Below are 15,100 nucleotides of genomic sequence, written 5' to 3' on the forward strand. Positions count from 1 at the left end.
TGCGCCCCCTGGCGCCGGTGGGTGCGGGCGCTGGCGGCGATGGCGGCGGAGGTGGCGGAGCAGGGCCGCTGCTCCGTGTACTTCTGCGGGAGCATCCGCGGTGGGCGCGAGGACCAGGCACTGTATGCGCGGATCGTATCGCGGCTGCGGCGCTATGGAAAGGTGCTCACTGAGCACGTGGCTGCTGTAGAGCCGGACCCGCGAGGTGAGGCGGCCGAGCTGGAGACCCGCAGACTGGGGACCTGCAGGCTACAGGGTCTTTAGGTTAAGGGGACTGGCTGGCTCAGGACTTGAAAGTTAAAGGACCTGCAGCCTAGGATACCAGCAGGCTAGGACCTCTGGCTGAGGAAGGCCCTGGCTTACACTCCTGCAAGTACACACCCCATCCAGCACTCTGGCGGGAGCTGGCCATGCCAGTCCCAGCACCCTGAAACCCAATGAGAGTCCAGACCCAGTGTAGGGAAAAAGGACCAGGCAGAGCCAAAGAGCCAAAGAAATACACCCTAACCCTGAAATCAGTGCCAAAGAAACACACCTTGGCTGAAGAATCAGAGTTTAGTAAAAGAAATACGCCCTGGCACTGAAATTAGAGCCAAAAGGCTAAAGAAGGGTCAGTGAAAGAAACACACTTTGGCTCTGAAACCAGAGCCAAATCTGCCTCTGACCAACTGAGCAGAAAACCAACCAATCCCTGAGGATGAGATCTAGCCAATCTCGGCTCAAGGGACTGAAATCTGACCAATTCCCACCCTAAAAATCTTTCTCCCTGCGAAAGCTCCGCTCCTAAGAAGCCTTATATAAGCCTGTTCAGTTTCTCTCTGCCTTTTTCCCTGGCAGAGGCAGCCATTCTCCGGATTCTTCCCTCCCAATAAATGAATGAGGTTTGGGTGAGACCTTTATTCGCGGGAATGGAGCAGAGGAGAGAAGTAACTTCTCGCCAGAGCAGGGCTGTAACACTTCGCTGGGGAAACCTTCCCCTAGTGGAACGGAGTTGATACACTAGGGAGGACCTGAGCAGAACTGCAGATACTTCTCTGGGGAAACCCTCTCCTGCGAGAGCGGAGCTGTTACATTGGGAAACTTCTCCATGGAGCAGGGCTGTAAGCTGTTAGGCTGTGACCTTGTGGTGTTCCTTGGCTCCGGACTGCCAGGATTCCTTTCCATCTGAGCTGCGATGCTTACACCCGTAGGTATACGGCTATACACCCTTGCATATGGCCTGCGAGGCTTTGATGGGTTGGCCTGAACCCCGGCCACTCACTCTCCCACTTTTCAAAGTTGTACCTAGAACTCACATTTCTGCTCAGAAAACTTTGAAATGGCTTTTCTTTGTCCCACTCAAAAACAGATTCATAGTCTGTGGGGTCTAAAGCAATTGTGGGAGAACCTTTTTTTAAAAAAAAAAAAAAAGGCCGGGCAGCGGTAGCACACCTTTAATTCCAGCACTTGGGAGGCAGAGGCAGGCAGCTCTCTGTGAGTTCAGGGCCAGCCTGGGCTACAAGAGCTAGTTCCAGGATAGGCCCCAAAGCTACAGAGAAGTCCTGTCTTGAAAAACCAAAATAATAATAATAATAACAACAACAACAACAGAATCACAAGGCAGAGATGCTAGGGAATTGAAAAGGACCTGTATATGCTGTGATTGGCAAGCTCATGGTGCATTTGGTTGCTAGGTTTCAACCTTCAGTTCCAATCCCAGCACTCTGGAGGTTGAGGCAGGTAGAGCTCCAGGCCAGCCTGGGCTACAATAATTAGACAGTGTCTCAAAGAAAAACAAGTGCGATTAGTGATAGCCTGGGGAAAGCCTTCCAATCTGCTTTTTGTTGCTGTTTCTCACTTGTTACTTTTCTTGCTTATTTTGAGAACTGGGTTTCTCATGTAAACCCAGTGACCTCTGACTGGCCATGCAGTAGAGGATGGTGTTGACCTCCCCTTTCTCCTGCCTCTGCCCCTCAAATGCCACCACACCCAGCTTGTTACTTCTCTTTTTGTTTCTTTTTTGAGACACTTTCTCTGAATAACCCTGGCTGTCCTGGAAACCCTGAACTGGCTCTGTTCCAGCTGACCAGGCTGACCTCAGAATCAGAGATCCACCTGCCTGCCTCTGCCTCCAGGGATTGAAGGTGTCACTACCACCCGGCTTGTTTTGTTTTTGAGACAGGGTCTGTCTGCATGTCCCTGGCTGTTGTGGAACTCACGAAGGCCTCCCAGCTTCTGCCTCCTGAGGCTGGGATTATTGATGTGTGTCGCTATCCTCAGATCACAAGTGAACTTTTTTGACAAGGTGTTTCTGCTCTGCCATCAGCATGGTCTTATCGTCCTGAGCAGGAGCATTTATTCAAGCTGGAAGCTGTGATCCTGACCCTCTGAGCAAGCGCAGTTTCTTGGATTCCTAGTGCCACCTTGCATAGGCTTGGGTTCCTTCTTCACCCCTTTCCTGGGCTGGCCTGGGGAGGCACCGGAGCATGCACCTGTCCCCTCTGCCTTCCCCGAGAGGAGGAGATATTAATAGCAGCAAGGTTCCGGGTACAGAGGGTGGGAACATCCTTGACCAGCTTTCCCTTAACCACAGGAGAAGAGGCTGCTGGGGGCGACCACCTCATTCACGAGCAAGACCTGGCCTGGCTACAGCAGGCAGATGGTAAGTAGTCCTCCCTCCTCTGTGCAGGCTCCTCTGTGATGCCAATTCCTGGGATATCCCTCGCTTAGTACCTAGAAGGAACCCCTTCCCCACTACAGATACACTCATCCCATTGTGCTTACAAGTGCCAGGTATTAAATCTTTCTGGCTTTCTCTCCAGTGGTTGTGGCCGAAGTGACACAGCCGTCCTTGGGTGTTGGCTATGAACTAGGCTGGGCAGTAGCTCTTGGTAAGCAAATTCTGTGCCTGTTCCGACCACAGTCTGGCCGAGGTGAGTAGCCCAGCCCGGGGTGGCTTACCTATTCCTGGCTTTCTGGGAACCCCATACCCATTTCTTCCTTTCCCAGTGGGCTGGGGCAGGAGGCACGGTGGGGAGTGTGGGGTCAGTTCTCCTTCCCCTCTCCCCAGTGCTCTCTGCCATGATTCGGGGTGCAGCAGATGGCTCGAGGATCCAGGTGTGGGACTACACAGAAGGAGAGGTGGATGCCATGCTCGATCGATACTTTGAGGCTTATCCTCCTGGGGGAAGGCTCCCTCCAGTAACCCAAGCACCTGACCTAACTCAACTTTATTAAAATAAATTTAAGATTTTCTGTGTGTGTGTTTTGGCTGTGTGCATACCTGGTACCCACAGAGGCCAAAGAGGGCATCAGATTCTCTGGTATTAGAAATGGTTATGAGCCACCATGTGAGTGAACTATGACCTCTGCAAAAGCAACAAGTGCTCTTACCTGCTGAACCTTCTCTTTGGCCCTGGCCCACCTGGTTAACCCCCTCCCCCCTTCTCCGGAATCATCTGGCCACAGTCTCAGTAGTAAAAGAGGTTTGTTTAGCCAGAAGTGGTGGCACACACCTTCAGTCCCATCCCGCTGGACACACAGGCAGGTGGATTTTTGAATTAGAGGTCAATGTGGTCTATGTAGCGAGTTCCAAAAACCAAAAACCAGTCTAGAGTGGAGGGGGTGGGGCAGTCCCACTTCTCTTCAGGACGCAGAAAGACCCTTTAAAGTGGTCCCCAAGAGGAGGGTACCCTGTCATGCCTTTTGGGTCCCCGGGGAACATTTAAAACTATGGGAGGAGGACAGGTGGGTGGGCCATCATTCTCATCTTACCTGTGAGTTTAGGCCAAATGAGTGCTTGGGGTTTTCCTGAGGATAGAAAAGTCTGGAAGTCTAAAGAAAGCAGTAAAGATGAAGGCGGGCTGGTGAGATGGCCCAGCTGGTGCAGGTGCTTCCCACCAAGCCTGAAGACATGAGTTCTAGCTCAAGCACCTACATGGAAAAGAGAACTGACCCCCTAAAGGTGTTCTCCAGTCTCCATACACACCTCCACAGCGTGTGCACACGCACACGCGCACACACTATTAAAAGGTTATTTTACAGAGAGTGGGTATCTGAGAACACCAGGGGAGTGCTTGGCCTGCTCCCAGCAACGTATGTGAAAAAGAAGTTTATTCGGTAAACAGAAGGTGCTGCAGACACTGGGAATCCCTCTCACATGACAGTAGAGGGGTGAACTCCCCACCCGTGGCCCTGCCTGAGGCGCTCCAGGTGTTTCCTGTCCCCCTCAGTCATAAGACTCATCGTCGTCATCCTCATCACCGAAGAAGAACGTCTCTCGGTCCAGGTTCTCAGATTCTTCATCGTAGGAGAAGCTGTCATTGTCTAGTTCCTCATCAAACTCGTGCTGCCACTCAGGCACATCCTCCTCCTCCTCCTCCTCCTCATCTTCCGCTTCAAGCCCTGAGGAGCCCTGGGGCCTAGAGAGAGCCACCACACTCAGCCTGAGAAGCTTGCCCTCTTGCTGCCCTCTCCCGGGTTCTGCCCGGCTACTCACTGACTGCTAGGCACGTTGGATCCTTTCACCTCCTGGGCCTCTGCGGATGGACTCTGCAGTCCAACCCGGAAGTCCTGACAAGGAGACAGGGGGCCTGAGGAACAGAAGAGCAGAGGGCACCAGGCCTCTGGCCTGGCATTGCTTCCACTCATGTTTCCTGAGAGTCAGCCTCCCATGACCACTCCTGCCATCTACCTCCCCGAGGCTCCAGGAGAGAGGACAGTGGGGGCACCCAGCAATCTCTGCCCAGTACTAAGCAGGCAGCAAATGACCCACACCTGTGTACCAGAGCTGGCAAGACTCTTGGAGATCCCTTACTCCAGCAACTGCTGACCCCACGTGCAGGGGTCTGGTCTGAGAAAGTGCAGACTGATTCTGATGAGCACCTGGCCCTAAACCCTGATCTGGGGAAACCAACTCCTTTGTAAGAAACCCCAGGAGTTTAAGTGACACTGCAGACTGGCCCAGGCCTCCCAATACCCCTTTCCCCCTCCAGACTGCCCCCCAGGCAGGACTGAGCAAGGCCCTACCTGGGTGGAGTGCTGCAGGATTGCCAGCAGCCTCTCCTGGATCCTCCGGAGCAGCTCCGTGCCTGTGCTGAGGCAATCAGCTCGAAGGAGGCGCAGGGAGGAGGCCAGGTCCTGGCAGCGCAGCAGGGTCTCCTCTGCAGAAGGCAAGCACAGGGCCCGCTCTCTTCTCCCATCCAGTCCTTCCTCCCACAAATGTCTATGGAGCATCTCCCAAGTACCGGGCATGGCTGTCAAAACTCATGGAGCTCACCTGCCAAGGGCAGGGTGCAGAACAGACTGCCGAAAGCACGCAGAACCCTATGCCATGGGCTTTAGACCCGAGAGAGGGAGGCCACACAGAATGAGGGGAGGAAAGGAAAAGTGCTGGGGGTAAAGGCCCTGGATAACTGTCTGGATGGGCATGGGATGCTTAGCACAAGGGAGAGGATGGCAGGGCATTGGTGCGCCAGCTCACCGAGGAGGATCTGCAGGGCATTTGTGTGCAGCTCCAAGTTCTCGGTCTGCTGCTCCACCACATCCATGTATTCTGTGTCCTGGCTGTAGAAGCTGTAGACACAGGCGTAGGCCAGCACCTAGAGGAGACCCCGTCAGGTCAGTGCATCTAGCCTGAGGCCCCGGCAACTCCACCTCCACTTCCTCTCTTCTGGCTCCTCCGGCCAAGCCCACTCAGCCCCCTTGGCACACCTCTCCCACTGCTACAACCTTTCGAGCCTGCTCGAGGGCCCGGCAGGCATCGTGAAGGAAGGTGAAGGATCTGGGTGGGGGCACCTCGTGGATGGCAGAGGCCTGGTTCCGCAGGTTCACAGCAAACTCCTATAGGAGGACAGTGCAGTCCCAGCCTGTGAGGCTGCAGGCCATGCAGTCACCAGCTCCCTGACTTTACTGCCCACCACTGCCCACTGCTCACCCGGGCCTGGTGATGGAAAGTGCACCTCTCATTGTAGTCCTGAAACCGCTTCTCCTGGCGAGCGGCTTTGCTCACCTGTAAGGACACAAGGAAGGGTTGCTGGGTGCTGTGCTTTCTCCACACTTCACCCAGACGACTGACAGTCTTTACCAGCCTTCCTTTACGTGGGAATGCCAAGGGTTGTCCCTGGCCACAGTGAGGGCAGGCCCACTCAACACTCCTTGCTCTGCTCTGGTACCTGCCGAGAACACCCTGCCCTATTCTTCCTGGGCTTTCTTTGGTCACCTGGGTGGGACAGTCCTTCCAGTACAGAGTTTCCAGAATCTCAGGCTCAGAGGCTCCTGCCTGTCCCCACTGAACCTTTGTCCTGACTGCTCTACCACTGTTTGGGGCATACAACTCTGTCCCAGGGCCAAGGGCAGCTGGTCCTGGCTGGCTGGGCCTCAGACTCCGACATGCCTAGCCCCTTACCATGGCAGAGCAGTTGTAGTAGTCCTTGTGGCTTGGCTTCCAGGACTTGAGGCAGCGCCAGCAGAAACCATGGTTACATCTGGCACAAGTCATGCTGTGGAGGATTCGAGCTGGTCAGTGGGGCCTACCTCTGGATACAGGTGCCCAGGGTGCCCTGGGGCTGTGCACACTGACAAGGGGCCATCTTCTCAAGCACTGATAAGGACACCTTGATTTGGGCTTCCCAACACAGTGAACTTAAAACCTGGGTGGAAGAATCCAAGAGGTGACCCTGGGGGACGGTGAGTGAGAGCAATGGATTTGCTGCACTTCACAGTAAGCTTGAATTTCTTCCTCACTACCAGCCTCCCCGACATCATGCTCCCAGAGCCCCCTGTACCCCTTCTTACTGCAGACACCCCTCATTCTTCTCAATGGGCGCCTGACAGCTGGGACAGCGTTTGGAGATGAGCTTGGCCAGGTGTTTGCTCTGGGCTTCCACACTCATGCCATCGTAGTAGCCACCGTCATCCACCCACTGGGACATGTGGCCACAGCTGGCAGGATAGTGTGCCTAGGTGGGAGGAGTATGAAGACACAGCCAACTCAGTCAGGTAGCAGGAGACAAGGAAGCCCCCTCGTGTGTGTGTGTGTGTGTGTGTGTGTGTGTGTGTGTGTGGAGGTGCTAGGCAGGGAAGGAGCGGGTGCCTACCTCGGGGAAGTTACAGCTGAAGCAAGAGGCCCAGCCACACTTAGAGCAGGTGGTCCCACTGCCCAGGCCCTGGCGGCACAGGATGCGATCGCAGCCCTGCGGGTTGGTGCACCATGTCAGGTTGGAGCAGCTCTCCACATAGCCTCGCAGGAGGGCCTTCTCGTACTGTGGGCAAAGGCAACTTGCTATGAATGGTGGGAGAGCAGGAGGCTCCAGGTGCTCCTAGCATCTGGAGGCCAGCCTGTCCTCTGGGGCCTCAGGCAGGATGGGGTACCTTGGAGATGACTTCTGGGGAGGAGACCATGTCACGGATGAAGGCTCCCGTGGGCTGAGCAGGACAGTCAGCAATGGGGCAGGTACAATTCTGCACAAAGTTCTGTTCGATCCGGGTCGTCAGGTACTCGTTCCAGCAAGACTACCAGGACAGAGGAGGGGCTGATGCAGACAGGTGCCCTGGCCACCTGCCTCACACACGTCATGGCTTCATAGAAGGCCAGAGACAGCAGGCTCCTACACCCACATTGCAGGACCCTGCCTTCCTGATACCATGGTTTGGGGGATGAGACCAAATCACAGCTGTTTTTGAGGACATATGGAGCTCAGGGATTGGTCCCTGATGGGAGCCGTGCTCAGCGGTGAGGCTTTGGTGAGGGGGCTGCCTCATGAGGGTTCTGTCTTGACCAACAGTTTATTCCACTGGTGGCTGGCCACAGATCACTGGGGCTATGTCTCTCAAGGGTGACTTGTCCCTTGTTCCTTTTGTGCCTGGTGGGCTTCCTGACCAGCGCGAGGTGAGCAGCTATCCTCCCGCCTTCCACCATGATGTTTCTGCCTTGTTACAGGCTGAAAACAATGGAGGCGGCCAGCTGCAGACTAAAACCCCGTCTTCCTCCCTTAAGCTGGTTCTCACAGGCATTTGTCACAGCAGTATATGCTTAGCACAACCAAGAAGGGGAAAACGGAGCTTCAGAGTGGCTCAGTGGTTAAGAGAATCCAGGTTCAATTCCCAGCACACATACAGTGCTTATAATTGTCTGTAACTCCAGTTCCAGGAGATCTGCAGGCATCAGGCATGTATACAATGCACTCATAAACATGAATTAAAGACACTGATTTTTCTTAAAGATGAGTACAGGGCTTCCCCCCCCCCTCTGGGCCCCTATTCTGGCCCCAGGGCACACCTAGGGCTGGTTCCCTGGCTCCAGCTCCCCGAGCTTGAGGCTGTGGCTCAAGGGCTTACCCTTCAAACAGACTTGATTGTGGGGTCCCTGCACAGCCTCCTCAACTCACCCTAGTTACCAGCAAAAGCATTTCTGTCTCCCAAATTCTTCTGTTGTTCTGCCACCCACCCTAAAGCAGGTTCTTGTGTGTCCTCAACACACTGCAGGAGCCTTCTGATAAATGGCCTCCCCTAAGAGATCTGCCTGTCTGTGTCTCTGGTTGGAAACTTTTTAAATCTTTGTTTTTTTGAGACAGGGTTTCTCTGTGTAGTCTTGGCTATCTTAGAACTAACTCTGTAGACCAGGCTGGCCTCGAACTCATGGAGATCCACCTGTCTCTGCCTCCTGAGTGCTGAGATTAAAGATGAGCACCACTACCACCTCAGCTTGTTTTTCTCAGGTACATTTTGCAGACTTCCTATCTCTGCATCTCTGCTGGGGAGTCCACTCTTTTTCTGTAGTGTTGCCACTGAATCCCAAATCCCACTGGCTAGCTGCCTTTCCCACACACTGCCCAGTGAGCAACTCAGACTTTACACAGCTGTGACAGAGTTTCCACTCAACACTCCACCCTTCATCCACACGCTGCCCCCAAATCCTCTCAAACATAGTAAAATTGGCACGTTTTATACAGCCAGATGCTTAGCTCAAAAACAGAGGCCTGTCTTGATCCCCCTACCTGAAGCCTGTACATCTACCACACTGAGTATTGTGGGCTCTACTTGCAAACACATCAAAGCCATCTACTTGCCTTGTCAACACGACACAAGTCCAAAAAGCATGTTTATCTTTACACAACACTCTCCACATAGCAGCTACAGGGTTTGCTTTGTTTTTGGTGGGTGGGTGCATGTGTGTCTATATGGGTGTGCATGCGTCGTACGTCTGTATGGGTGTGTGTGTCTGTACAGGCGTGTGTCTGTACAGGTGTGCCTGTGTCTATACAGGTGCTAGTGTGTCTGTATGGGTGTAGGTACATCTGTCTGGGTACTTACCTGTCTGTATGGGTGCTTGTGTGTCTATACGGAAGTGTATCTCTACAGGTGTGTGTCTGTATGGGTGCTTGTGCGTCTGTATGGGTGCTTGTGCGTCTGTATGCGTGTTTGTGTGTCTATATGGATACAGATGTGTCTGTGTGGGTGTTCTTGTGTCTGTACAGGTGCTCATGTGTCTGCACGGGTGCAGGAACATCTGTATGGGTGCAGGAACATCTGTATGGTGTCTGTTCATGTGGGGGATAAGCCCAAAGCTGACATCTTTGATCTTTTCACTTTCTTCACTGAGGCAGGATCTCTCACTGAGCCTGGAGCTCAGCAATCCTGACTAGTTCAGCTCGTCAGGGACGAGGGATCTTGTCTCTGCCTCTGGAGTGCTGTGGTAACAGGCAACCTGCCATGCCTACCCTTGCTTTACTAAACTGGCTTCTGCGTGGGTTCTGGGGATCTGAACTCTGGTACTCAAGTTGCATGGTAAGCACGTTTATCTGCTGAGCTATCTCCCCAGCTCCCAAGTAAGTTTTCAAAAGTGTAAATAAAGGGGTGGAGAGATGGCTCAGAGGGTAAGAGCATTGCCTGCTCTTCCAAAGGTCTTGAGTTCAATTCCCAGCAACCACATGGTGGCTCACAACCATCTGTAATGGGGTATGGTGCCCTCTTCTGGCCTGCAGGCATACACACAGACAGAATATTGTATACATAATAAATAAATACTCTTTTAAAAAAGTGTAAATAAAGCAGGGCAATGGTAGCGCACGCCTTTAGTCCCAAACTGGGGAAGCAGAGGCAGACGCATTTCTGTGAGTTCGAGGCCAGCCTGGTCTGCAGAGTGAGTTCCAGGACAGGCTCCAAAGCTACACAGAGAAACCTTGTCTTCAAAAAAAAAGTGTAAATAAGATATCATCACCTTGCTTAAACCCATCATGGTTTCCCCAAATCACCACCTAAACAGACAGCATTAGCTGCCACACACAGCCTGCTGTTCTCTGGCTGTAGCCCTCTCTCCTACGATGTCACCTCCTAGGCCTCCCTTGATCTCCTCGATGTAAAGGGAAAGCCACTTTGTATGACATCACCCAAGCGTATCTGCTTTCCTCAGTTTATCATCAAAGTTTGGAGATCCTAAGTTTGGAGAGGCAGGGAAGGAGAGGCCGTGTGCTCACCTTGTGGAGAGGAAGGGAAGGAGAGGCTGTGTGCTCACCTTGTGGAGAGGAAGGGAAGGAGAGGCTGTGTGCTCACCTTGTGGAGAGGCAGGGAAGGAGAGGCTGTGTGCTCACCTTGTGGAGAGGCAGGGAAGGAGAGGCAGGCCCTATGCTCACCTTGTGGAGAGGCAGGGAAGGAGAGACCCTGTGCTCACCTTGTGGAGAGGAAGGGAAGGAGAGGCCCCATGCTCACCTGTGGAGAGGCAGGGAAGGAGAGGCCATGTGCTCACCTTGCAGCAGCAGTGCTGGCAGCAGAGGGAGGGAGAGTCGTCACTGGGACCTAAGGGGCTGATACAGACAGGGCAGTGGTCTGGGCGCATGAGGACGACCTGTGCCTGGGGCACTCGCAGCCCAGCTGCAAGAAGCAGGGGCTCTGGGTCATCACTGTAGCTCTGCAGCAGCTGCTCAGTGCCCCAGTGGGCATGTGCCAGAAGGTGTTGGGCTACATCTGGCTCCAAGTTCAGCGTCTCCTGCACCTGCCGCACCGTCTGCGCCATCAATCCTTCTACCTCCTGGGGACTCATGGTACGGCCTGCAGGCAGCTGTAGAGATGCCAGGGCCAACACAGCTTCAGGGCTGAGGGAGAGAACAGTGGTTAGTGTCTCCACTGTTTACCTATCTACAAGCTCCCGCTGCCCCCAGCTCCCCACAGAGGACACAGTGCTTACACTTGTCTCAGCAGCCTACGTATCACCTGAACCTTCCTAGAAGCACTGGGTAGCTGTGGGGTTGGCTGGCTGCACAATGACTGGTGGCATTGTAGGCCCGTGGGTAGAGCTGAGGGTGATAAATGACTTCTCATGAAGGGGACAGTCCATTGCCCAGAATGCAAGCAGCACATCTAAGGCCTTCCTATGCCAAGCGTAACCTGTGCACCAACAGTCTGGGCATCACAGAAGGAGCGGCTGAGTCACATCCACACTCGGCCACACGTAACACTCATAAGGTGTGACAAGTCAGAGAACTCATTCCACCCCTCAGGCAGGCACCACGGACCAACAACAATGCTGTAACACACTAGGGGGATGCACTTGAGGTTGGAAGTTTCAGGGGCGCTGGCAACCTAAAACAGCCTCCAGCAAACTCCCCAGCAGAACAACTGCCTGGAGCTTGGCAAACCCCCCAGGCAAGCACACAGCTGGTGCTCTGTACATATTTACCGCACAGACCAAATCTGCTCAGAAGAAGTGACATCAACACATCTGGGTCTCCTGCCCAAGGGCTGGCTCCAGGAGGATGGGACAGATGTCAAGACCCTTGATCGGCAAGGCACTGGGCGTGAGGGGGGCGGATGGAGGAGGGGACGGTAAAAATGAGCAAGTAGGAGGAATAGATAGGAAAACGGGCAGGACAGACTGGAAGTGATGTTTTGTTTGATTAGTTTGGTGTTTTTTTGAGACAGGTGTCACTCTGTAGCCCTGGCTGGCCTCAAACTCACAGAGATCTGCCTGCTTCTGGCTATCAAGTGCTGGGATTATCAAGAAAATGTTTTTATACAAGTGACTTTTGCAGGGCTTTGGCCCCATAATCCTCTTCACCCATAGAAAGTGGATAGAGGGAGGGGTGGCTACCTAGGTCTGGAGGTCTCAGTGCTCTGGTTGCCACAAAAGGGAACATCTGCCTGACCCCGGCAGGGCCCCATGGGCTCTGGGGTAGCATATATCAGGACCTGGGGCCGGTCATCACGCCGTTCCACATAGCCCTGGCCCAGGAGATGCAGGATGCAAGAGAGAACATCAGTGCTGGAACAGGCCACACTTCCGGCAACAGTGTGGCCCAGGCTCCCAGGTGGATTTGGACCCTTCCTCCAGGCCTCCAGAACCTGAATGGGAAGAAACAAGCAGATCACCCTTACCCAAGGAGCCAGCCTGCACGGGTTCAATACCTGGCACCACCAGTTCTTACTGGTCATGAGACCAGGTAAAGCCTTCTTATGCTCACTTTTCTCATCTATCCAACATCAAAAGTTAGTAGTTGTATTAAGTTAATATTCATATTAATTTTATTTATACTATTGTTGAGGACCAAGTTACTCAATCACACACATGGTAAGCACTCATGTCAGAATAGAGGGCTGCAGAGGCAGTGGAATAAAGGGCTTGCTCCTCAAAGGTGTGCCCTGAGTTCGAATCCCTAGAACCTATACAAAGTCTGGGAGAGCAGCATGTGTGAACCCAGGTGCTCCGAAGGAGAGAAGAGAGACAGAGACAGAGGAGCCAGGCGCTCACACATGCAGCAACAAACAAGAAAGCTGGTGCCAAACAAGGCTGGAAGGTGAGGACAGACACTCAGGGTGTCCTCTGATCTGAACTTGCACGTGAGCATGCATGCACACACGAGGATACACATACAAATGTCACACACACATAACAATAAGAACCAGGTGGGAATGTCACTCCAAGGATGTTTCATACTGAAAGAGGTTAAGTTCTCTTGTACTGACCTCTGGTCCCATCTCCAACCCCAGCCATGACTCTGCCCTCAGGATGTGGTCCTTTCTGCCTACCAGACAAACCAGCTGATCAACGTGGAGGCCTTTTTCCCCATAGGCTTTGAGTATGCGGACAAGAAGACAGCTCAAGAGGTTCCTCTTCTGTTCCAGGGTCCGGCCCTCATCCTTTTCTACACTGAAATACGTCTGGGGAGGTATCAGCCACAGGACCTCTTCATGGGGCTGGGACCTAGGCTCACGAAGCCGCAGCATCCCTGGAATCCGGTCCCCGATCAGGTACCCAAGGACAGGGAGGGACACATGAATGAGGGTCCCACCACACTCTCATTCCCCAGGTACTCCCCCACCCTCTGGACCTCCTTCTATCATGCCTCAGAGGCTCAGCCCAGGCCCTGCTGACCTACCCGCCTGTGGAAAGCGCTGAGCCTCCTCCAGGGTCAAAGGACCATTGTCAGCGATAAGGGGCAGAAGTGCCTGCTGCAGAAGCTCTGGAGAGAGGTCAGACATCTCCAACAAGGTCTCTACTGACACCTCCTGGTGAGGAGAAACAGTGCCCATGGGGTGAAGAGGAAAGGAAATAGGGGAGGGAGGGGACAGAGAGAGGAGGGGCTGAGGAACCTCAGTCTTGTTGAAACTCAACAGCAGCCACATCTGCACAGTGGACACATGCAGGATTTGGTCCCCAAACTGCAGCTCAGCCCGGCCCAGCCATGTCCACTGAAGTCGCCGATGTGGTCCCATGTCCAAGACTGCGTAGTTCTGACCTAGGGAGGTGTCGAGGAGACAGAGTCAGAGTGGGGGATAAAGGGGCTAGGGCTGAGGTGTAAAAACAAGCATAGCATTGTGTGTTTGTGGGTTTGTGATGACACTGCTATATATTCAAAGACCTCACTGATCAGCTTTGGAGTATTCCAGAGAATCATTAAAAAAACAAACAAACAAAAATAGCGGTTAGGTATGGTGGTAAGTGACTTTAATCCCAGCACTCAGGAGGCAGAGGCATGAGGATCCCTGGGTTCAAAGCCAGGCTGCTCTACACAGAGTAATCCAGGCTAGCCAGAGCTACAAAAGAAACCCAAAACAAAAACAGATCTAGAGGGAAGAGGGCAGGCCCAGGCTTTTCTGGCAAAGAAGAGCCAAGCAGTTAGCTAAAAGTTAGCTTCTCTAGAAAGACAGCATCCTGCTCACACACGAAGGAACAATGACAAACTAGAGTTTCACTCTTTCATAAGTGCCAACGCAGTGGCTGACATAAGGAACTGGGGATGGCACTCGGTTGGTGGAATGCCGACCCTAGTATACACAGAGCCCTGGATCCCACTCAACACCACATACATGAGGTATGCCTGCAACCCCACACTTAGGAAGTAGACAGATGGATCAGAAGTTGAAAGTCATCCTTGGTGACATAGAGAGTTTGAGCGCAGCCTGAACTACCTGAGTCCCTATCCCCAGAAATCAAAATCCAAAGCAACAAAAACTGATTGTACTAAAGAGCCTTCTGGTGTGGAAATCCACAGCTCCCTTGACATCCCACAGGACAAACCTGCAACCCCACTTCCTCACAAACAGCCATGAAGGGAGAGGGGGACAGCAGGACCTAGACTGGAGATGTGAAACTGACCACATCTTAGTGGCTTGGGCTCGTGTGGATCCCCACTAAACAAATACTAATTTTACAGCAAGAATAAGACAGAGACTCTGGACAGCCAGGGGAACAGGAACATGCACAGCTGATGACACTGGGATGGTCTGTGACGTCAAAGGAGTTTGAGAGTGATGGCACCTTTGTCTTTAGAAAGAGGAGGAGAACATGACGCTGGCCATATCTTGGTATTCTGGAATTTATGTTGTTTGTATATGTTTGAAGTTTATCATTGTGAAAATACTTTAAAATTTATCTTCTTTAAGTGTATGAGTATTTTGTCTGCATGTATGTCTGTGCACTGTTTGTGTGTGGTCCCCTCAAGAGGCTGCAAAGAGCATCAGATCCTGGGAAACTGGAGTTACAGATGGTTTTGAGCAGCTGTGGGGATACTGGTAATTGAACCCAGGTCCTCTGTAAGAGCAGCCAGTGCTCTTAACTGCTGAGCCATGTCTCCAGCCCCTTTAGGAAGAGTATTTTAAATGAAAGAGAGCTAGGGATGTAGCCCAG

General features: G+C 53.0%; 2 protein-coding genes across 3 annotated transcripts in view; one reads left to right on the forward strand and one right to left on the reverse strand.

Annotated features, from left to right (window-relative positions):
• Positions 1 to 3,238, forward strand: Dnph1 (2'-deoxynucleoside 5'-phosphate N-hydrolase 1). Its single transcript, XM_041656430.1, has 4 exons — positions 1 to 205; positions 2,573 to 2,641; positions 2,802 to 2,912; positions 3,050 to 3,238. Exons 1-4 carry the CDS (start codon positions 40 to 42, stop codon positions 3,214 to 3,216), a joined length of 513 nt encoding a protein of 170 aa, XP_041512364.1. The 5' UTR covers positions 1 to 39; the 3' UTR covers positions 3,217 to 3,238.
• Positions 3,239 to 4,084: 846 nt separating this feature from the next.
• The window catches only part of Cul9 (cullin 9), a 40,727-nt gene continuing 29,711 nt past the window's right edge, over positions 4,085 to 15,100 (reverse strand). For both annotated transcript variants that reach the window (XM_041655960.1, XM_041655961.1), the window contains 15 exons: positions 13,564 to 13,709; positions 13,350 to 13,479; positions 13,000 to 13,199; positions 12,065 to 12,315; positions 10,724 to 11,069; positions 7,351 to 7,491; positions 7,077 to 7,241; positions 6,775 to 6,938; positions 6,386 to 6,479; positions 5,915 to 5,989; positions 5,710 to 5,820; positions 5,462 to 5,579; positions 5,008 to 5,141; positions 4,478 to 4,551; positions 4,085 to 4,400 (listed from right to left, as the gene is read on the reverse strand). In XM_041655960.1, coding sequence (XP_041511894.1) covers positions 4,208 to 4,400; positions 4,478 to 4,551; positions 5,008 to 5,141; positions 5,462 to 5,579; positions 5,710 to 5,820; positions 5,915 to 5,989; positions 6,386 to 6,479; positions 6,775 to 6,938; positions 7,077 to 7,241; positions 7,351 to 7,491; positions 10,724 to 11,069; positions 12,065 to 12,315; positions 13,000 to 13,199; positions 13,350 to 13,479; positions 13,564 to 13,709 — 2,342 coding nt within the window. In that variant the 3' untranslated portion in view covers positions 4,085 to 4,207. The remainder of the gene's footprint in view (positions 4,401 to 4,477; positions 4,552 to 5,007; positions 5,142 to 5,461; positions 5,580 to 5,709; positions 5,821 to 5,914; positions 5,990 to 6,385; positions 6,480 to 6,774; positions 6,939 to 7,076; positions 7,242 to 7,350; positions 7,492 to 10,723; positions 11,070 to 12,064; positions 12,316 to 12,999; positions 13,200 to 13,349; positions 13,480 to 13,563; positions 13,710 to 15,100) is intronic.

The sequence above is a fragment of the Microtus oregoni genome, unplaced genomic scaffold, assembly GCF_018167655.1.
Source record: "Microtus oregoni isolate MIOR12 unplaced genomic scaffold, Mior012 000007F_ref0000211, whole genome shotgun sequence".
Taxonomy (NCBI): Eukaryota; Metazoa; Chordata; class Mammalia; order Rodentia; family Cricetidae; genus Microtus; species Microtus oregoni.

Excerpts from the sequence above, each read along its gene's own strand:
- Dnph1 (XM_041656430.1), top strand. The coding sequence starts at position 40 with ATGGCGGCGGAGGTGGCGGAGCAGGGCCGCTGCTCCGTGTACTTCTGC. Across the intron at positions 206-2,572 it reads TGTAGAGCCGGACCCGCGAG|GAGAAGAGGCTGCTGGGGGC; the intron begins GTGAGGCGGCCG and ends CCTTAACCACAG. Across the intron at positions 2,913-3,049 it reads CCGACCACAGTCTGGCCGAG|TGCTCTCTGCCATGATTCGG; the intron begins GTGAGTAGCCCA and ends CCCTCTCCCCAG.